Source organism: Xiphophorus maculatus, chromosome 8 (assembly GCF_002775205.1).
Source record: "Xiphophorus maculatus strain JP 163 A chromosome 8, X_maculatus-5.0-male, whole genome shotgun sequence".
Taxonomy (NCBI): domain Eukaryota; kingdom Metazoa; phylum Chordata; class Actinopteri; order Cyprinodontiformes; family Poeciliidae; genus Xiphophorus; species Xiphophorus maculatus.
The window spans coordinates 20,115,288-20,137,373 of NC_036450.1; the positions used below are offsets into that span (position 1 = coordinate 20,115,288).

Here is a 22,086-nt window from a genome sequence, read left to right on the forward strand (position 1 = left end):
GGTGATAAAAGGATTCTTGTTCTGGGTTGAGAGTCACAAGTCGCTGAGATCAGACGTTGCTCAGGATGGTTGTAGTCTTCCCAGTCACAGGTTGAAATTGAGACTCGCATGTTGTCAATCGGGTGTTTCCTCTCTGCTGGAAAACAAAAAGAAAAAGTTAGAAAGATGCACTACATGAACATCTTATTCGCTTAAATGTTTGTTTCACCTTTGTTGACTTGCATATGGACACAGGTACTTCAACCAGGTGGTGTGATCATTTCTGACTGAAAATTCAGTAGTTAAACCTTTGTTTGTTGTCAACAGGTGTGATCCTCTGGTCTGCAACCAGACAAAATACACAAAAAAACAAATAAAAACAAATATAACTGTTTTAGGCAATTTATGAAATAGATACTCACCATTTATCTGAGTCTCATGAAGGCCAATAGGTTGTCTTCAACCATTTATGTAAGTTACATTTCCTGCAAGCTAGCAGAAACAAAGCTGTAAATGTGAACACTTTTCATACAGGCAAACAAATTGATACAGCTGAGACAATTTATGCTAGGTTAGTTTTTCTCAGTCACTTTTGGTGCATTTCTCGAGTCATTGTTGGCATTTACAAAACAGTAAGCGCATTTCTCAAAACAATTTGTAGAAACAGGAAAAATAGCATTTGTTTGCTTTCAAAATCCTTAGTTCAGCTCTTAAAATCCTGTCTGTTAACATATCAGTGACTCAAAATAATAAGTTATAGTCTCTCTATGTACAGATAAGACAGTCAAATCGATTAGTCATGAGAAGAGACTACAAAAGGATCATTTACGCCAGTGTTTCTCAACCCTGGTCCTCAACGCCCCCCTGCTCTGCATGTTTTAGATGTGCCTCTACTCCAGAACAGCTGATTCAAATGATTGGATGACATCAAGTACTGCAGAAGCTTGTTAATCATCCAGAGATACAATTCAGGTGTGTGGCAGAAGGGAAATACCTAAAACCTGCAGGACAGGGGTGACGCTGAAGACCAGGATTGAGAAACACTGATTTACGCTTTTGCTATAATTTATTCATGGACCATGCCATGGTGATTCAGAAAGAAAAAGACAGAAATGCAGAGAAGAAAAAAAGTAGAAAAGGAGCCACAGGACAATCTCCTCAAGGAAAACTGTACAGTGCTGTAGAAATTACATTACATTTTAATTTCCATAGTCACTTTGTTCCTTAACTCCACTGAGGAATCTTTTTTCCTCAGTGGGGTTAAGGAATGAACAGTAGGGTGGGAGGACCTCCATCAGCATCATGTTGTGGGTCTCAGCCATGTCCTGATGTTGGACTGATGGAAACTGGCAGATGTCCTCAGCCTCTTCTGACTCTTCTTCTGCTTTCCTCCCAACTATTTCCTCCTCAGCCTCACTCCTCTTCTTCTCTCTGGCTGTTCACTCTGCCCAGATACTTGTTCATCAGTTCTCAGACATGTAACATTGTGTTGTGTTCTGACTATATAGAGCATAATGTTGCCAACTGATGGTTCACAAGATGCACCTCCAATCTGTTTCAGAAAACTGGTTGATCGTTGGTTGAGCTAATGGTTCATACACTGACCTGTTAGAGAAACTCAGGACTCACTTGGGAGCAATTTACCAATTCAGGACAGATTTAGAAAATAATAGAATATAAATTAATTAATATATGATTCACATTATGACAACTTTAAGACTTATGCATGTTAAGACTTACACAATGAACTGATGCTATTTTGGAAGTTGAGAATTCAACACAGACACGTTGTTGTCCTGTTGTCCTCATTTTCTGTATACACCCTTTATCCTCCGGGTCAAAATGACCCGTCTTCAATAAACCCCCAATATAAGCAGCTTAATTGAATTTTAAACACCAAATTCTATCTTGTATATTGTCACTCACCACAAAATGTGTGAATACTTGACTTTTCCCTCTCCACTTGAATTTCTATAGCTTAAGAAAAACAATGTGCAAAATGAGTTTCGAATGCATTTTTATTCATCACAGTGACTAATTTTCTTTTACTTTTCTCCAGTGAACAAGAGGATGTACAATACAAAAATATGAAAAATAACATAACCCATTCAACTAATTGGCACATGTAGGCAGTATGCAAGTGCACAGCCTTTGCAGATATATTTCTTACACCTGCAGCACACAGTATGTGTTTTACAGTCTGAGGGCAGAACTGACATCTCTTCCTCTTACTTGGCTTAGCTGAGGAAGTGGCTGTGGTAGATGGATCCTCAGGTTGATCAGGAGCTGCTGCACTCTGAATAGCTTTCACAACTGCTGCTGAGGCTTCTGTGTGGGGGACATGCTTCCTTCTTTCAATGAGTGGAGTTACAAGTGCCTTTCCTAGCTGCTCCAGGAACACCCTCTTCTTGTTGTGCTTATGAGACATCCAGGTTGGGTTGATCTCTATCCAAATCACAAAGGCATTGTAGGAGGACACATCAATGATGTTGTGGAAGATGACCAGGGGCCAGCGGGCAGTCATTCTTCTGCAGCTATATGCTCCAATCACCTTATCTAGGTTGTCCACACCTCCTTTGTTTCGGTTTTATTCCAGGATGATGATTGGCTTCCTGTCCTCACGGTCACTAATGTCGCCGTCTTTGTGCAGTGTGCTCAGAAGAACTACATTCTTGTTTTTCTTTGGGAGGTAGGAAACTAGAGTGGTGGTGGGTGTGAAGGCAAACTTTGAGGAGAAGACCTCTCTCTCCTTTGACCCAAGCAGTGCAGGTGGGAGCTCAGGCTTGTTCTTTTGAACTGTACCAACCATGGTGATCTTCCTCTTCAGGAGCTGCTGTCCGAGTTCATAAGAGTTGAAGAAATTGTCACATGTCACATTGTGACCCCTCAGTCCCTCTGTCACATCAAGCACAACTCGCAACCCCTGGTTCTTCTCTGGGCATCCACTGGTTGACTTCCCAGTATAGACTTGCATTTTCCAAGCATAGCTTGATTCAGAAGCCACCCATGACTTGATCCCATATTTTGCTGGCTTGCTGGGCATATACTGCCGGAAAGGACAACAACCTTTGGACAAAAGACATTAGCATCAGTGATTAGTATCAGTGTCACAGAAAACAGTCAAAGAAATCAATAGTGAAAATCACTTTTATTACAAATATGAAAACAGATTACCTCTAAATGGAACCAGTTGCTCATCCACTGTTACATCAGGCTCTGGATTGTAGAGGTAGGGCAACCGCTCCACCCACTTGTCCCATACCTCTCTTATGGCTGCAAGTTTGTCTGTCATACGTCTTGCTGGTCTTGATTCACGGTCATCAAATCGCATCAGTCTTGAGTAGGTGTGAAAGAGTTTGACTGGCATTGTGGCTCGGAAAATTGGCCTTCCACTCTCTGCTCACTTCTGCTACTGATTGATCTGAGACACAACTAAAACTTTGTAACATTTTATGGTTTGTAAATAACTCTGTGACCTTGATTTCAACTCCATTTGCCTCACGGGTCATTTTGACCTGAAGACCATCTTTGTACCTTTTTTTGTACAGCTTACATGGAAATGAGAATAAAAGCAACACTGAACTTTTTCTATTGTCTGGGCCAATCTAGGAAAAGTCTTAAAATCTCAAGTTAAAAAATTACATTTAGGGGATTGTTTGGGGGGGGGGGGGTTTAACACAGTGGCGGGTCATTTTGACCCGAGGACAACAGGAGGGTTAACATATTTTGATCAAGACGATAAAAGCAAATTACAATTATAAAAGCATAGAAGTGTACATAACCAGCTACATGATGTACAAAAGCAAAACTTGCAAAACTAATTTTTTTGATGTGCAGAAGTGACACAGTAATTTGAAGATTGAACAGGTAGTTTTAAGAATTTCAATTCTGTTCTGAGAGATGCACCCAAACTGAGAAAAGCTGTAAAATATTAATATTTAAATTCTCTTATCTTCAAATCCTTCAACTGTCATGGACCCAGTGACTTTAGTGCAAGTATTTTGGGTGTGAGAGTCAAGAGGTCAAAGGAAAATATTAAATAATATCTCTGATGCCAAGCTTATACTTCTAAGTATTACCAAAGTATTGAAACAAAAGCTAACATGTTCTTCAGAGATTTAACTTGCATGCATGAACATTTCACACTCAAAGTAATTCAAATTAATTATTGAACCAAACTTGGAAAAAGTTGCTTCTGCCATTAACAATAACTTTAAGCACATGTAGTCTGAAGTAGACCAGAAATATAATCTATGCAGCCGTTCCTACAGAAACATTAATGGAAGTGTTGCATCTGTGAAGATTAAATGTTCCATATAGTAAAAATATCTAGCTGCAGTGCATGTACATAAACAGCATGGCTCAGAAACTACACATTTCTTTGTCAGTTGGTTAAAGTTAGCTAACTTCAGTTGAAACCGTGAAAGGGACTCACCTGTGATGTGTTGCCCTTCTCCTCCTGAACGTGCAAAAATAGCAGAAATTTGATTTCAAAGACAGTAGCAGCATCTTGACAAGGACCAGGCCTACTGGGCTCTCAGCACCCTAGTTAGCAACCTTAGTTAGCACAGTGACTTTACTGTGTTGAGTTCAGGACACCACTACAGGAACAGAGTTAAAAGAATCTTGCTGCTGATGCTGAAGGATCAAGCAGCAATGCAAACTAGATAATTATTTGTTTACATGACAAATAACAGTCTCCATTTACTGTAAACCCTACTATTTATCACAATTACAAAATGAAAAACTCTCTAGACCAGGGGTCCCCAAACTACGGCCTGCGTCATTTGGTCTGGCAATGCCGGATCTGGCCCGCCTCCTCATACCAGAGAGCATTCAGTGTATTTTTTCATATATTGTATTTCTGGTTGTGGATTTCTCTTCAACCACCAGGGGGCTCTTGAGCAGATGTTAAACTAACTTTCCCTCAAATATATACTAGTCAGTCCCAGTCACCGTTTCACTCACGGTTTTTTCCATTTCCATTCTGGGTAAAAATCTATCTAAAAGCGACCGCGAATGTGTCGTAGTCAGCAACCCCCCCCCCCCCCCTCGTCGACAGTTTCAAAGACAGAACAGCCCCCCCCCCCCCCCCCCCCCCCGCCGACAATAAGTTTCTAAGGTATCTTTCTCCAAAAACTAAGACCGGCCCCCGAGCAGAGAAAGGAACAGCTATGTGGCCCTCGCAGGAAAAAGTTTGGGGACCCCTGCTCTAGACTATTCTCTACTAATAGCACAATATTTAAAACCAAGTGTGGGATTTGTGAAACTTCAATGATGGGTGACTTTACAACTTGTATGATTTTGGATAACACTAGAATTGTTCTTTATTGAAGTTTCACAAATCAGATAAAGGTTTTACAAATCCCACACTTGGTTTTAAATATTCTGATATGAGTTGAGAATAATCTAGTCCAGATTTGAAGAGTCTAGGTGTTGTAGTTTTTTAGCTAGAGTAAATTAAAGATGCTGATTGCAGTGAAAAATTAGGTGGAATTGCCCTTTAGCCATTTCCCAAATTGGAAGCAGCAATTGGAAACCAACTTCAGCTTCATTCAAGCAAGAGGGGCTAACATACAGTTCTCTTAATGTTAATGATCAAATGCTCTCATAAATGATGGTGGCGTTGGCTGTAGGAGTTTGCTTTGCAATCGGTGGATCGCCAGATCGATGCCTGGTCTACTGCTGAGATTTCAGTTTGGTGTATTAAAGGCATTATTAAAAAAGAAACCAAAATATCACACCAGCATTCTGTTCTTTGTAAAAAATTATTTTGCAGTCTTGTTTACGCTTTTACATTGTAGATCTAAACATCAGCAAAATTTGTAATTTTGGCTGATTGCTACTGTTAAGTTTAGGGTAATTAACTGCTGGCAATATTACAATTTTTTAAGAACTTTACAATTACTTATATTTTTACACTATATTTCTGTATTTTCTACATTCGTGACTGTCACAATTATTTAGGATATATGTTTATTCAGTTATGATAATGCCATGTATTTTCTACGGCAGTATAATGCTGTGAATATTCTGGTCAGTAACTGCTGGCATTTTACAATTTTTTACCGTAAATTTACTGACTTACAGTGCAATTTTGTATGGGTTTCAATGATTGTCATATTTATTGATAGCCAAAAGAATCATTAGTTGCAGTCCTGGCTGAGATATTAATGGAGCATCTAAATTAAATGAATCTACAATTTTAAAATAAATAATACAAGTCACTCTTCTCTCATTTTACTGAACTAAAGGAACAGCCTCTCACAATGATGGAAACAAAAGTAGCTGTTGTCTTGAACTTGTCTACATATTCAGGCATTTATAATTACCGCAAAACATACAGCAAGCCTGTTAAAATAAATTCAATAGATCCTAAAACTAAGAAATATGAAAACTAAATGTAAATTCTATCCATCCAGATTGCAAACCATATTCTTGCAGTGAAATTTGTATTCTGCTCTATAAGTGGTGTGTAAGAAATCAGAATTTACATTTCTGCTGGACTATTATGTCCATTTTAATATGTCCCTCTCCATTCATGATCTGCGATTTCAGAGATTAGGGTAAGGACCCTTGGGTTCACTGACACGTTCTTCTTATTCTTCTTGGTTTCAACTTTTGTCCCCCGGTCTGGATTGATGTTTAGGAAGCACCTATTCAATACATGAAAATCAACCACTGTAATGAAATATGACTTCATCTAAATGAGGGAAGGAAAACAAAAGAATATTACCTCTGAATGAAATCAAGTGTGGAGGCCAGATGAGTCGGATAATGAATGTTGAAGCAAAAGTAACTTGCTAACATTAGACATATAGCGGATGTGAAGGTTGGTATTTGGTCATTCACAACATTGCCGTCAATGCCAAGCATAAAATTCTTGGAAGTATAACAGGAGGTTCCTGACAAAAAATATTCCAGAAAACAATTAGTCTTATACAAACTTTAACCAGTGTAATATTTCTTTCTTAAAATTACTCAGTGAATATTCATATTTACTTACCACATACAATCAAGCATGGTGTGACAGGCAAGTTGTCCACTTTTACTTCTCCTGCTAGGCATGTCTCATCTACATAGTGGAAGAGGGTTTCCTCTTTGTCATTGAAATGAGACAGAAGGAGGAGGACAAGATCTTTCAACTCTTTAGAGCAGCCCTGGACCTGTCCTCTCAGAATATCCAGGTTTCGGACAGTTTGAAGAACTCGTTTAATTTTGTGGGCCGAGACAGTCCTTAAGTAGTCCAGAAGTCTTTTACCCTTTTTTTCGAGATTTTTATGGAAAGTCTCTAGTAGATTTACTCCAGTAAGCTCCTGGAAGTGGATCGTCATACCAATTTCCTGAAACAGGAAGGGCCACTCCTTCACCATAATTTGTAGGTCTTTTCCCTGGTTTATTTCTTTCCTTTGAGTGTAGTAGGTTCTCTGCATAAGATCTCTTATCTCGTCCGAATTTAAGTTATTTTCTTCACTTAGCATTTTCAATTTGACTTTTTTCTCTTTCTGTGTCTCTGCTGTCTCCTGGATTGGCATGACTTCCATGTCCCACTTTATACAACCGTAAATGTCCTGAACAGCTGCATTTTGCTCTGGTGGGACTGTGCCATCTTCATCTAACATGTTTTTACGCTTCCTTATTTTTGGTTTTGAAACCCGTCTCAAATTTTCTATACGATTTTGTAGTTGCTTGACGAGTGAATAATACCCTGGGCCCACTATATCACCTTCAATAATATCTTGGAGTGAAAGTGGATATTTTGCTATCAATTTTTTCGCCACTTCTGTGGTTTCTTGCTTGCGAGGAGAAGCACACACCTCCATCATTGAAGCAACAACAATCCGAATCATTTCTCTTCGAAGGTGGGGTTTCGGCCTTGCCTCATTCTCAAAACACTCAATCAAGTTCTCTGGAAACCTGTTCCAAGGAATTTGAAAAGTGTCAACCCAATCTACTGGCGTGGAATGTATAGAAAATGAAGAGGCAGACGATGTGCTGGTTGTAGAAGGAGATGACAACGACAGAGATGGCTCACTGGAAATTCCACTGGTCTGTGCTATATGATAAAAGGTATATAGTAATGAACAAAAGGTAAAGATAGGCTGCTATATCTCTGTAATAATGTACCTACTGGTTTGTTTCGAAGCTTTCAGTAACTTCCTTGCTTGAATTGGTGTTAGTACAGATCTCAGATCATTTTCATTAATATACTGAAAATCTTCATTGGTCTCCACCCCCAAAGATTCTAGTGTGTCCTCCAAAGTCTGTAGAGTTGAGACTGGGAGATCTGCCAACCCCTCATAAATAACCCTGCGTGTGAGGCTTCGGGAGTCATCATCCATATCTGAGAACAAAACAGTTAAAGAACTCCAGTTAACACAAAAATAACAACCTAAGACTTCTTCCAAAACATCATTAGTATGGCGGTGTCCAAACCTTCTGTCCTAAGGTGCAAAATATTGAAGTTGAAAGAAGTGAAGGGCCAAAGAAAAAAAGTGATAGAAAAAAAGAGGCTAAAAAGAAAAACTAATCAGTTTTTCTTACTCAACTGAGAAAAAGTGATCCACTATGGACATTTTAAAGGTCTCCAAAATTGAATAAATTCATTCAAAGTAAATCTGGGTGCAGCAGGGCTTGCTGGATACATGTGGTCCTCACAAGAGAATGCAAAAAGTTTTGATACTTTAAACTTTTAAATGTGTAGGCAATGTTTTGTGGTAATAGTTAATGTTTTCTGCATTCATTTTGCCTTAATTAAAACTAAAGACTCCATCAGTCATGCTGGATTAGTAAAACTGTTTCATTAGGGGATTATCGTCATTGGCAAAAGATAAAAGAAAAGAAAAACAGTCAAAAGGCTGCAAATGGGTCCTGGACTTAACTTTTCAAAACCCCGGTTTAATGTGACAGCACACTGTGTTTCAGTGGAACCATTTTGTTTCCATTCTTTATGTAAGATGGTAATGGATAGAAATCTATCAAGTCACAGATGTTTAGACACTGCATCTTTTCATCATCTTTCCTAACAGAGTACATGTGATACTCGGGAAGGAATTCTGCTATATACACCGAGACCAGAACATGGACAGTTTCATTATTTATCAATATAAGCTGTAGTTCACCAAACTCCACTGCCTCCATGCTCCCTGTTACAAGAAATTGGCCTTTTTTGTAAGACGTTCCCTTGTAGAGTATATCAAATGAGACATTTGTGTTGGTCTCAGTGAAGTCAAACTGCCTAACTGCATCTTGAATTGATTTACTGTATAATGTTGAGTAAAAAGGAGAACCAGACTTAATCTGTAAGATATTCTGACCGCTTTGGCCTGCTGAAACATAAGCCTGCAACATCTGATGTCTTTCAGAGAGGGTGAGGCAGAGATTTTTGAAATTCTTCAAATGTCTAGCACACCTCTTGAAATAACTGTGCTTACTTTCAAAACGCATTGTCCATAGTCTAATCAAGGGTCCAAATTTTATAATCAGAGCTGGATAGTGGCGTAAATAATGGTGCTTTGGTTTTAGATTACATTGTGGGAAAAGCGCTTTTCTTGTCTCCAAATACTCTTGAATAACAACGTCAAGATATGCAATCTGAGCCAAAGAAATTTTCTGAGCACATATCAACTCTACAGTATCTTTCAGCTGGAGAGTCAACTGCCACACATCATCTGCTGTATCTTGTACTTTGTCGCCAATAATGAGGGGCAACAGCCTTAGAAGGTTCCAGTTCTGCGTAGCCTGTCCTGAGAGCTTTGCTGCGTTATAAGTGACTTCACACGGCTTCGAGGAGGCATCAGAGTCACAATATTTGAACTGTTTAATGCGCCTGTTCAAAGTGGAGTAAGTGAACCATCCCTTTTTCTTAATTAAATATTTCAGGTACAATGCCAGGTCATAAGATACAATTCCCTCAAAGAGGTCATGACCTAGACAAGGAGGTAAACCTGGAAGACAGACATGAAAGTATTTCAAAGAATTAAATATTGACCTGAACTTTACACCTTCTACGTCCGGTTCCTCAGCTGTCTGGAGTTCATCAAGAGCAGAGTTGTACCTCTCAATAGTGCGGAGTGGTCCACACACATTTGGGTCCTCACCCTGAAATTCTGATCGGGTTATTAAGCAGTATCTGCAGAAATGCTGTGTGCGACTGAAATTTTCAGAGAACCCACCAATGCAATGTGAGCCTAGATTATCTCCAGCAATGCAAAATACAGTTCCTTTAACTACCGTTTCATCAACCATTACAATCCCATTTTCCTCCAACAGCCTCAGGTCTTCTAGTAACTCAGAAAGAACTTTAGAATGCCCAAATTCCTTGAAATCTTTTTCCTTGCACAATAAAACCAGTGACATGTGGTCTGTGTCAGACCGTACATGAAGTGGCAAGTTGGCAACAGACACATACACGGCTAATATCTTATGTCTCGTCTTTGCTGAGCCTAAAGGATTAACCACTTCAAATGCATCTTGGTACAGTATTAGCTTGAGACATGATGGATTCTCCACAAAAAAGTTGTTGAATTTGTATATCTGACCATCATTAATGTCACTTAAAATGTCTGAAGGAGACTCAGACGTGTGCTGCCTTGATTTCTTCCACAGATCAGACTCCAACAAACATTTCAAAGTCTTCCTCAGAGGAACATAGTAGGCAAACCTATCTGTTCTGTTTTCATCTCTTCCTAAAAATATTTTCTTAGGCTCAACATAGTTGAAGTTTTTTTTGAAGGTTTGCACTCTTGAGTGTGCTGTCCTCATCGGCCCAGTATGGCATATAGAGAATAGATCAGATCCCTTGACAGACTCACAAATGTTGGTGATGTCTTCATCTGATAATGGTGTCTCATTTTTTAGCAGTGACCAAAGTTTGCTCAAACAGTATGTCTGGCCCAACTCGTGTATATTTTGTATCTCCTCAACAATATTCTGGATGGTTGAAGCTGGTAATAGAAACTGCCCTTGCAATTTCAAGTAAAATAGAGAGACATTTCTAAAAAAAAGATCACTGAAATCCTCAGTAATATCATTATCACTTTCATTTGGAGCTGTCTGTAAAATAATCTCATTTCCTTGCGACTCGATGTTATCTGGATCATTGTGAACAGATAATGACTGAGAACCAGAACATTTGTATGAGTCATGGATATTATCTGCAAGATCTCTGTGTTTCCGGGAAATGTGGGCAGTAAACGAGGACTTCACATGAAAAACTTTTTTGCATCCTCTGAAAGGACAATTCACAACACGCCCTTCCACAATATGATGCTTCAAGTGAGCTATTAGAGCCTTAGTAGTTTGACACTGGTGGTCACACAATGCCAACGAGCATTTAAAGTCGGTAACAACCGTTCCGACGCTACTAGGACCAGAGGTGTTGTGTTTCCGATAAAAATGAGCCTTCAACGCTTCATAACGCAAGAACGTGTCTTTGCAACCAGCAGCAGCGCATTTAAATAAACATCGCGGCTCATTTCGATGTAGCTTACAATGAAGTAAATAAAGTCTTAATGTTTTAGCCAAATTGCCACAGAAATTGCAAGTAAACATTTCCTTTGTAGATTAGTAAATTAGGGTTTAATCGGAGCAGGTCCTTACCTGGAAACGGCACGGGGCAGAACCTGAGAGGTGTCTTATTCCCTTTGAGTACGACAGAGAGCAGCGGTTTTCTGCTCCGGAAGTGGCAGAAACGTGATTTATCTCTTATATATTTATTTATTTAATAGGTTATTTCAATATGCTGTGCTATTTTAACTTTTAATAATATGTATTTCATTTCGTAATAAAAATAAAATGAAATATATTTTAATTATTTTTTTCAGCACTGTTAACTTGCGTTTGGAACATGCGCACTTCACAAAAGACCCCGTTTAAGAAAGTGGGAGGGGTGGAAATTCTAAGGAAGTTAATAAGGGTAAACACAGTTGCGCAACCACACATTTTTCAGGTGGACGCGAAAACATAAATCGGCGCCCCACCCCCGTCAGAGGAAGGAGCGCTGTCTTGGGGGGCGGGGTGAAGGAGCGATGCTCACTCGCTCAACCCCCCCAGCCCCGAGGCAACGATACGTTCTCATTGTATGAAGAGGGTTACAATTAGATGTTTTGGAATTCTCGGGCTATTATATTTTCAAATCTTATTGTTTTTCACCAGTTTTTTTCCGTTTTATCTATAATTTCAGCCCTCACACCAGTCATTAATACAAGGACATTTGTGCTGCACTTCACTTTAATGCCAACAGGATCCTGTCAGGTGCTAATGTACAGGAGATGTGCCAAGTAGTTGGATCTGAATCTTTCACTCGAGTTGAAGGAAAATAGCACACTGGTGCTTGTCTGCACTTCTCCTTCAGAATACCTGGGTTCGATCGTCGGCACGTGGTCAAGATTAAATCTCTTCTGTTTTTGTCCTATGTTCTTGGTATTAAAGACAACTACGTCCTTATGTAAATTATATTCCGGACCTTTTTAGACAAGAGACCTCCCACCGTCAGACTGCATCATAACTAAACCGCAGTTAACATATCAAGCAACTTGGGTAATCGATTGCAACCGCTGTCCCGCTTGTGCTTAAATACTCAACAGAAAATGGAGAACTCTGTGTTTATGTAAGGATTGACGGTACATGTAAATTCTGTTAGTGGTGTAATATTTACGCACGATTTGATTGTTTTGAACGACACATTTTCATGGACACTAGGACTCAAGTCTCAGTGAGTGTAATGCTCTTCACACACTGTAGCTGCTATTATTCTATTTCTTTTTATTTAATCGGCGAATGAACAAAACACTGCGTATGGTCCTTACTCTGTTTATAAAACATGTCATGGGGACACATGAAGATGAGTGGGGAGGAGCGATCTTGTACGGGTGACGTCACTCAGAAACGATTCTCTGTTAGCCTAAACATGCAGTACCCTTGCGGTGGCTCAGAAGTAACACACAACAGAGAAGGTTCTTGACGCTGTAGTCACAGGTTCGAGTTTAGGTCTCACCACCCAAGATGCATGTCTTCACCCTCCCTCATTACCATTTACTGGTCCTATCAGACCACGTTCAATGAACGGTCACTAGAGCTTCTATTTATCTTAGAAATGTTGACTAGAACAGGATTCCCGAGGTAGGGAGTCGAAAGATGAAAATCATTGTGATGTGACCCCTGAAAGATATGGACAGTGGCGCAAAAAGTGGGTATGCAGTGTATGCAACGCATAGGGGCGCAGCATCCACCTGAATAATGTGCAGTTGCGCCACTGGGTATGGAGAACCTTATGAGTAAAAAGAGAAAGCTTGAATGAATAACTATGAATAAATATATTAATATTTCCCAATAAATGATTAAATAATGAAAGCAATTATTTTGCTAAGCAACTGTGTTGCATTGTTTTAAAATGCTTATGATTGAGTCACCCTATAACTATTTACTAAATACAATATATAGATTTATAAGCAGAACATTTTGAGAACCCCTGCACTACAAGTCAATAGAAGAGAGTAATATATTTTAAGATGTATTTGTAGAAATCAATTATTGTAATGTAGTTCTATGCAACATTTTGCTGATTAACTTCAACAAACTTTGTAATTTGGGAAATTAGTACCATTGATTATTAATTACTGGTAAAGAATACAATTTTTCTATGGATTTTACCATTTCTATTATTTTTACAATCCTTTTTTTTATTGCTCATGACTGTCAACAATTCATGATATATATGTGTATTGACTTACGGTAGTTCCATGTAATTTCTACGGTAATGCAATGTTTTTGGATACGACGGTCAAAAACTGTTGGTCTTTTACCATTTCTTACCATAAATTTACTGCCTTTCTTTGCAGTTTCGACTTACGGTAGTTCCATGTAATTTCTACGGTAATGCAATGTTTTTGGGTACGACGGTCAAAAACTGTTGGTCTTTTACCATTTCTTACCGTAAATTTACTGACTTTCTTTGCAGTTTCGACTTACGGTAGTTCCATGTAATTTCTACGGTAATGCAATGTTTTTGGATACGACGGTCAAAAACTGTTGGTTTTTTACAGTTTTTTACCGTAAATTTACTGACTTTTTTTACAGTGTGACTCTGACTGTGTACTCTAAAATCAGAAGCTAATTCAAGTATTGAGTAGTTTTGTGAAACCTACAAAAACAGTGTTAAAGTAGTGTCCTATCTTCCTGCTAAATGTATTTATTTTTGCTTACAGTAAGAATAGACATTCAGTGCAACATACGTCAAATTCCTCGTTTGTGAGAACAAACCTGACGAATAAAGCTCATTCTGATTCTTTGTCTGACTAAAACTAGCATTTTGTTCCTAAATGTAGCAAAGCTATTTGTGTGAACCTGTGTTTGCATTGTTGTGTGCTCTCTGCAGTGCACTCTATGCCTCATGCATTGAGGGCATCTTGTGCAGAGGGAGTTGTGACAGGTGCTACTCCATTTCCAAGTGCCCTTTGATCTCCACCTGGAGCCAATAATACCATCAATTTCCTCCAGCTGAAAGAGAAACTCTGTGTCAGATTTTCTTCGTTGACATTTATAAAATAATAATAAATTACTCTTTATGGCTTTTGATAATGTGTATGTTGCTGATAATATGTGCATATTATCAGTAATATACCCAGTTAATTTTCACGAATCAATTAAATTGCAGTAGATTTTGTCACTGCTATATTTACATAATGAATAGTTTACATACTAACATTTCGTTTCCTGTATCAAGACATTTTGACAATGGCATTTAGGTAAATATAGTCATTTTAGCTTTTATGTATGAAGCCACAAAGGAGAGATTTAAACACAGAAATGAAAGCAGGCACGAGAAAGCATCGATGACATCATTATTATTACCCTTAGTGACAGGTGTCATTTTCCTCCCTTGAAGTCTTTCCTTCAGTGGGATGTTATGGGTCATAGCCCATGGTTCATTCATCTGTAGATCTCCCCTTGCTCAAAGTGTCTCTCCTTATCCCCATCCATCCATCCTGATTACACCTCTAATGGTTCCTCTTCACAGCAGCCACCTACTGTAATGGAATTATGCTTCAATGAACAGCAGAGTCTCTCCTTTTCTCTCCCTTTCTGTTCCCCCACCCATCTTTAAACACCCCTCCTCACGCCAACACACAAACACACACACACTTGTATTTTTTTCACTTTTCAATTACTGAAAGAATTCAACATTATTAGAGTACAGGGGGAAAAAAGATGAAGGCATTACTGTCAAATTTTCTAATTTAGAGTATTTGTCTTATACAGGCGAAGAGAACAAACACCAGGTAGTGGCTACTTACGTACATCCACATTCTTGTGTAACACACTTTTTTTCTGCTTCAACCTCTGCTAATATATGTTTTTATAGCTCTTATTTAACATTATTCATTGACTGTAACCTTCTACACTCTCTTCTGTCTCTGCGTCTCACTATCCTTTTACATATTTTGCGCGTGACAATGTACTGTTGCCTCTAGCTCTCCGGAGGGAAAATCATCCCCCCATTGTATAACCCCACCAACCTTATCAGTGACAGGAGAAAGATGAATAAGGGATCAAAAGGGCCTTTTCTCCCTCCTCTCATTCTGTCAGGTCATATTTACTCAGCGTCCCAGTGGTTCTGCACAATGCCACACACACCAATTACACATGGCAGCCTTTTTCATTTCTCTGAATTGCTTAATTCAGTTGTATTGATATTGAAATGTTGCTATCAAACCTGATGACGGGAGACACCGCGACCACACCGATAGGCCCACAATGGTTCTACCTCCGTCTTACGATAGCTCACTGACAAAATCCAGAGATTTGGACTATTTGCACTCAAACAAGTGAAGAAGGAATCAGGAAAAAATAGTCATTAAGATCACATTTTACATAGTCTACCTTGCAAAGGCATTAAGCCCTTTAACTTGGTTGCGTTTTTCAACACAACTGTTTTATTAAAGGTTTAGTTATGCAAAACTAAATCTGGCCAAAAGTCCCATACTTCTGGGATGTTCACTCACTCACCCATTACAATGTTTTAGAACCTTGGCTGTGGCCTTGAAGATTGGCAGTAACCCACCACTTAATGAGTAAGGCCTACCGCGGCTCCTGCCAGGCGATAATCTTCTCTTGGCATAACCAAATCAAGCATAGAAATTTTCTTATCAGGAAAGAACAGCACACATCCCCTCCTAAACAGCAAACAGACCCCTGACTTAATTGATTTTCACCGTCCCAAGGCAGCTCCTCTCGTGCGTCAGACTATTTTTTTTACTGGACTGCCCGTTTGGATGCTAGCTCGTCTTCTAACTTGTCTCCTCGTCCATTTGATTTGTTGATGCGATTTAGGCCATTGCAGATATTATTTACATAGCTGATTTTTGTTGCAGTCACTGAAAGTTTTTTGTTTGATTACATGTTGATTAAACTGACAGGGGCTTTATAATGCTCCCACAATAATCTACATAGGAATTCTAATTAGGCAGCTTTAGAATGAAATCTTTTTAGGAGAATCAGAGGATTTTCATGAGTATTTAGTAGCAGAAAGCTGTAGTCAAAAAAAAATCTTTATAATGGATATTTTGACTTAGCTGATCAAGACAGAATAATTAGTATTACTGGCTTTTATTAATTTAGAAATGAGGAATGGTTTAGGAAAGGGTATAGTTGGAGAAAGTATGCTTTGGTGCAATGTAATGTGGATTTTCTATAATCAAAATATTGGCAGATTTTAACCTTCAGGCTTAAATATACATAGGCACATTATGTTTTGATTTAATATGTTTTTGTAGCCATGAACAAGCTAGTGGCATAACTGTAGCTAGACATTTGACTTCTTCTCCTGGAGGAAATGGTAGCATTCATTAAAATAAGTAACATTTTTTCACAGGCATGTTTAACCTACATTCCATACATGTTCAGTTGAGCTGAGGTTCTGGTCTGTCCACTATATTTATTTCCAAGGAAGTTTTGATTTGTGTTTGGGATCATTATCCCAGTAGAATACTCAGCCGTGGCCATGTTTCCACCAGCTCAGTGAAATAACAGATTTTGAGGGATACACCCCTTTCTTTTCACTTTTTGCAATACCTCTGACAGCAAAAGAGAATCATAGGATGCTGCTACCGCCATCATACTTAAATGTTGGTACAACTTTCTCAGTGGCGAAAGCGTCTTGGCTCCCCCAAACATACTTTTTTATCCTTGTGAAAAAAATTAGCTAAGTCTTGTTCATTTGATCATAAGTATTTTCTGCAAATTTTACAAAAGCTTGAATATTAGGATTTTAGACCAGGCTGATGCTCTCTCAATTCATGGCCTGTCACTTTTCTTTCATATAAAAGAAAGGTTTCAGACATTTTGGGTCTGAAATTTTTAAGCATTTGGGTGTTTTAACCACAAATAAATCTCCAAAAAAATACATAAACAAGAATGGATAAAACAGGTTCATTTTGCACTTCTAGCAAGTGGTTGAGTTGCAACTTGCTTAGGAATGTTAATTGAGCATTATCAAGAGGGTAATTATAAATATAGGGAATGAATGAATTTGACCATGTGAGCATTAGAGAACATTTCCAGTTGATTAAAACCTGTGCATTCAAATCTTGTTTATGTAACTCATTGAAGTTTCATGTTATACACTGCTCAAAAAAATAAAGGGAACACTCAAATAACACATCCTAGATCTGAATGAAAGAAATATTCTCATTGAATACTTTGTTCTGTACAAAGTTCCATTTGCACAACAGCAGGTGAAATTGATTGTCAATCAGTGTTGCTCCCTAAGTGGACAGTTTGATTTCACAGAAGTTTGATTTACTTGGAGTTATATTGTGTGGTTTAAGTGTTCCCTTTATTTTTTTGAGCAGTGTATATTTTTTCCACCATTTTATTAGTAGAACTGTTTGTAAGACAAATTTACGCACAATTCAGGAAGAAAATCCAATGTATTTACACATTCTTTGAGTTATTACTACAGTTTTTCAGGAATGTGTTGAATGTACAGCAATTTTCTCAGATATATAGTTGTTGATTTATTTATTTATTTATTTATTTTTTCTGTTGGAGTAGCACAAACCGAGTGTGCGTATAGAATAAATAATGGCTAAAAAAAAATTACATCCTATTGTAAAAAGATACAACTTTTAGCGAGAGTCAGCCGGTATAGCCATGTAACACGAGCTGCGGCGCAGCCTCTGGTTAAGCCTGGTCTCATTTGTCTTAGACAGAGAAAAATGAAGTGGCCACCTGCTCACTGCTCCTGAAGCTCTGTCTCTGCAGCCAGTTCCCTCCTTGGTACGACAGGATGCTGACAAAGAACTGCAGTTCTGCTGTTAACCTTTACCTTTGAACATCATTCTGCACACTGCTCTCCACCAAACAGCGCTGCTAGAGGAAATTGCCTCACTCCTGACGACGAGAGCAGTAATGACTGTCTATCTGCCAGATGCACAGAGCGATTCTTTTGTGATGTTTGGCGCACTTAAACACGTTTTATTGCATTAAAGATAACCGGTTGGGAGAATGCAACGTGAATATCGCCTGGTAACACATGGTTAATGGAGAATGAACGAGGGGATTACTTCTAGTTAGCAATTCCATAATAATAAACTGATGTTCTGATTCATTACGCAGATGTTGAACAATTAGAGTTGGAGTTTCTGACTGAAAAAGAAACGCTATTAGACCGCAGATAAAAATATTATTTAAGGAGTTAATAAAAAGTTGTGAGTACTGAATTTGTACTCAATTAGCAAGGACTTATTTACTACTATTAATTTCTTCCTGAGAATTACCAGTTATGACACATACTGACCCAGTCTTTTACAACAGTGACAGATACTTTTTTACTTATCCTCTACTGTACTATATCACATAAAGTTGCATCAACAGAGCCACCGTTCAATAATACTTGTCCATTGAAAATTTCTTATCCATTCTGAAAAATAACTCCTTTTGTGAGCTGTTTTTTGAGTGTTCGTGCCACAGAGTGTTGGGCTCACATTGGATGGCTTTTTTTATATATATTATTCTCTCTATTGCTACATCAGATGTTTCTTGATGAAGGCAATATTGATTATATTATGTATTCCCAAGCACTTGTCTTGTTCCCACACTTTTGAGTCTATTCTTATGTGATAGTGCATATGAGATCTTCTAGTCTGATAGAGTTTTAATTGTGAGCTGTCAAAGTCACTTTCTGTGATGCCTCTCTTTGTTTTATGCTTTGACTGCACTAATAAAAACAGTTAACACAGTAGCGGGAGACGAACTATTGCTGCCTGTCCTTATTCTTCCAAATTAGTGTGAAGCAATAAGGCCACTTGGACACCACTTTGAGTTATGGTAAAAAAAAATTAAAAAAAAAACTTAAACAGGTTGAATGGAGAAGTTAAGATTTGAAACCTCAACAGAACATTTGTAAACTGTGGGACGTAGATTTTATAATAGCACTGAATCACAATTGAAAGAAAATATATTATTAAACTATGATTCTAATTTTGGAATAGGCATTTAAAAACACAAATGCACTGACCTCGTTCAAAACGTAACACTTAGACGTGTTTATAACGTTTGCCTAAGTTTAGCGATTTTCAAAAATTTTTACTTAAACATTTAAATCTGTTAATGTTGAGGTCAGAAGTCTCAATATATATAGTCACTGTGAGTATAAAAAAGCTTTGATTTTAGCTCATCTGTCCAAAGGACATGCTAGATGCTTTTTGCCTTTTTACTGTACATCAGGGGACATTCTTGCTGCTTTATGTTTTATTTTCGCCTTTGGTCATCTCCCATAAAGTCCACTTTGGGACAAACAATGTTTACGCAATCTCACACTGTTCGACCTTGACCTTGGAGTTCACATTTAATTTCTTCTGAAGTTGTTCTGGTCTCTTTGGTAATAGTTTGCATTATCTGTCCGTCTTTATTTTGTCATCCGTTTTCCTCTCATCCTTCTCTTCCTGTGGTCCATCTTCAGTGGTACGCATCATGTTGCCAAACACAGTGACTCCTTCTCATCCTTGAAATAGTCAAACTTCTGGATTAATAGCTTAAAATTTCTATGAAGAAAGGCAGAAATAGTAATAAAAAACAATAATGTCCAAGAGGAGTGTATGCACCATTCTGGTCGTGACTATTTATCAACAGGTGTTAAACAGGGAAGATGTTTACTTGATGTAGATGACAAAGCAAGCGGAGCCTACTGCACTTCCTGAAATTACAGGTTTTTAATGTTGTTCAACTGATAAAAAAAAAAAAAATCGTGAGATTATCCCTGAATACTGTATTAGAAAATTGGACTTGGACATAAAAGTCATATGATGTCAGCAGTTTGTGGAGCATCTTTGCTCTAATAATAAGTCAGGTCAGCTCAAGCTAGCTTCTGCTCTTCAAACTGATTAGTAATTTCATTGGCTTTTCTCTTATTCCGCACAAATTCCTGAATACATTTACTTTATCCTTAGACAATAATTACCTGTAGTTCTACGCACAAATAACTCCCTGTTAGCCACCAGAGCCAATGCGAAATCAACTCAATGCATTTTCCAAATGTTCAGAGGTCTTTAGTGGCCCATTTGGTAGATTTAACTTCAGGCGAGTGAGCATATAATTTAGATAATTGTTCCTTCATTACTCTGCAGTGAATGTACTTGCCATTACTGCTAGCCTGCACTTGAACATTTGTTTCCTGGAAATTGTTTTCCAGGTTCTTTAATTTCCCCTCCCCGTGTGTCAGAATGACAGGATATTATAATAATTTGGCAGTAGAGGAGCCCTTTCAGTCGAATGAAGTGTCTGAGAAAAAAACAAAAGAAAAAGCATGCAATGCCGATCAAAGGTTTGACTAGACTTACTGCACACTTTGGGGGAATAAGCACTGTCCACTGCGAAATTAATGAAGTATTGATTTCCACCAATTGATTATTGATATACAATAAGAATCATTTAGCTACCTGAAAGGCATCTTAGTCAAGCTGTGGGTCGGCGGGAGGGAAAATTGATATGTAGCTTTGCAGACTCACAGGAAGCATTTCTGTTTCCTTTTGTGTTTACATTGCACACCGTCGAGAACAAACAGGAGTCATCATGTCTGTTAGAATGCCTCTGATGAATCTGCGCTACTATCATAAATGAGCAGGAGTCTCACTACAAAGATACAGTGTGCAGCTTGTTGTACAAAGCCATCTGGTGCACAGTGTGAGAGAAAGAGAGGGAACAGAGGTCAAACATGAGGCAACTCATCAGCTAAAAAGTTGATTCCTGTGTCTGAAAGATCAGTGGCTTGTGATGCTATCATTTGTAAGTTTAAGGATGTGAGTGTTTTTTTTTTATTTTATCATCTATCATTGTTATGTGATTCATAGCGAATACCACCCAAACTCAGCAGTGATTTGTGTTTCCATTTGGGGAAAAAAAAAAGAACGAATCTAAGGGGGGAAAGCTACATCAACAACACATTTGAAAAAGAAAACAACACAAACGATGGGCTTAGTGGTAAATCAGTACCTCGCGGAAGCAAAGCCAAACGTAATTGTGGTTCAAGCATTTCCATTAAATGGAGCTGAAAGCTAAATGCGCACAGATTTTCAACAGCTATATTCCAATTATGAAAATTAGTCTGATTCTAGTGTTATAAAAATAATTCAGACTGAAAATTCCAGCCAAGGACACATGAATGTTGTTTGAGTAAATCCACTCAAAAAAAGAAAAATAGAATGATTTTGGAGGAAGGTAGCTGTGCAGGTGGTAATGCAGATGGACTATGTTGTTTCGGAAATTCCCTTTATTCTCTTATAACAACTAGAATGCAGTGATTAGCCAAACCCAATTTAGCTGCAATATTTGTGATTTGTTTTCAACTGTTAGAATTATATTAGTTTCATCCTCTAAATGTTTGGTAAGTGAACTGAACTTATATAGTGCTTTCCCAGTCATTTTGACCACTCAAAGCACTTTACACTAGAGTCACATTCACCCAGTCGCACTCACAAACACACACACAGATCAGTAGGCAATTTGGGGTTAAGTGCCTTGCCCAGAGGCACATTGACAGGCAGGAGGAAACTGGAATCGAACCTACAACCTTCTGATCGCAAGATGACTACTCTACCGAAGTGCCAC

General features: G+C 38.3%; 2 protein-coding genes and 1 long non-coding RNA gene across 3 annotated transcripts; all 3 read right to left on the minus strand.

Annotated features, from left to right (window-relative positions):
- Positions 1 to 6: 6 nt before the first annotated feature.
- LOC111609574 lies at positions 7 to 549 on the minus strand. Its single transcript, XR_002753187.1, has 3 exons — positions 402 to 549; positions 209 to 321; positions 7 to 136 (listed from the first exon to the last, which is right to left on the minus strand). It is a non-coding gene; the product is annotated as an uncharacterized LOC111609574 (long non-coding RNA).
- Positions 550 to 2,005: 1,456 nt separating this feature from the next.
- Positions 2,006 to 3,488, minus strand: LOC111609467 (piggyBac transposable element-derived protein 3-like). The gene is made up of 2 exons (XM_023338005.1): positions 3,154 to 3,488; positions 2,006 to 3,045 (listed from the first exon to the last, which is right to left on the minus strand). The coding sequence occupies exons 1-2, from the start codon at positions 3,344 to 3,346 to the stop codon at positions 2,567 to 2,569; spliced, it is 672 nt and encodes a 223-aa protein (XP_023193773.1). The 5' UTR covers positions 3,347 to 3,488; the 3' UTR covers positions 2,006 to 2,566.
- A 2,248-nt stretch (positions 3,489 to 5,736) lies between these two features.
- LOC111609450 lies at positions 5,737 to 11,651 on the minus strand. Its single transcript, XM_023337935.1, has 5 exons — positions 11,581 to 11,651; positions 8,111 to 8,323; positions 6,986 to 8,035; positions 6,716 to 6,884; positions 5,737 to 6,635 (listed from the first exon to the last, which is right to left on the minus strand). Exons 2-5 carry the CDS (start codon positions 8,319 to 8,321, stop codon positions 6,500 to 6,502), a joined length of 1,566 nt encoding a protein of 521 aa, XP_023193703.1. The 5' UTR covers positions 8,322 to 8,323; positions 11,581 to 11,651; the 3' UTR covers positions 5,737 to 6,499.
- Between the last annotated feature and the right edge of the window lie 10,435 nt (positions 11,652 to 22,086).

What these genes read in the sequence shown, in the direction of transcription:
- LOC111609467 (XM_023338005.1), bottom strand. Translation starts at nt 3,346, where the DNA reads ATGCCAGTCAAACTCTTTCACACCTACTCAAGACTGATGCGATTTGAT. An exon ending in GCAACTGGTTCCATTTAGAG is followed by an intron (nt 3,046 to 3,153) that starts GTAATCTGTTTT and finishes TTTTGTCCAAAG; the next exon opens with GTTGTTGTCCTTTCCGGCAG.
- LOC111609450 (XM_023337935.1), bottom strand. Translation starts at nt 8,321, where the DNA reads ATGGATGATGACTCCCGAAGCCTCACACGCAGGGTTATTTATGAGGGG. An exon ending in ACCATGCTTGATTGTATGTG is followed by an intron (nt 6,885 to 6,985) that starts GTAAGTAAATAT and finishes ATTTTTTGTCAG; the next exon opens with GAACCTCCTGTTATACTTCC. An exon ending in ACACTTGATTTCATTCAGAG is followed by an intron (nt 6,636 to 6,715) that starts GTAATATTCTTT and finishes TGTATTGAATAG; the next exon opens with GTGCTTCCTAAACATCAATC.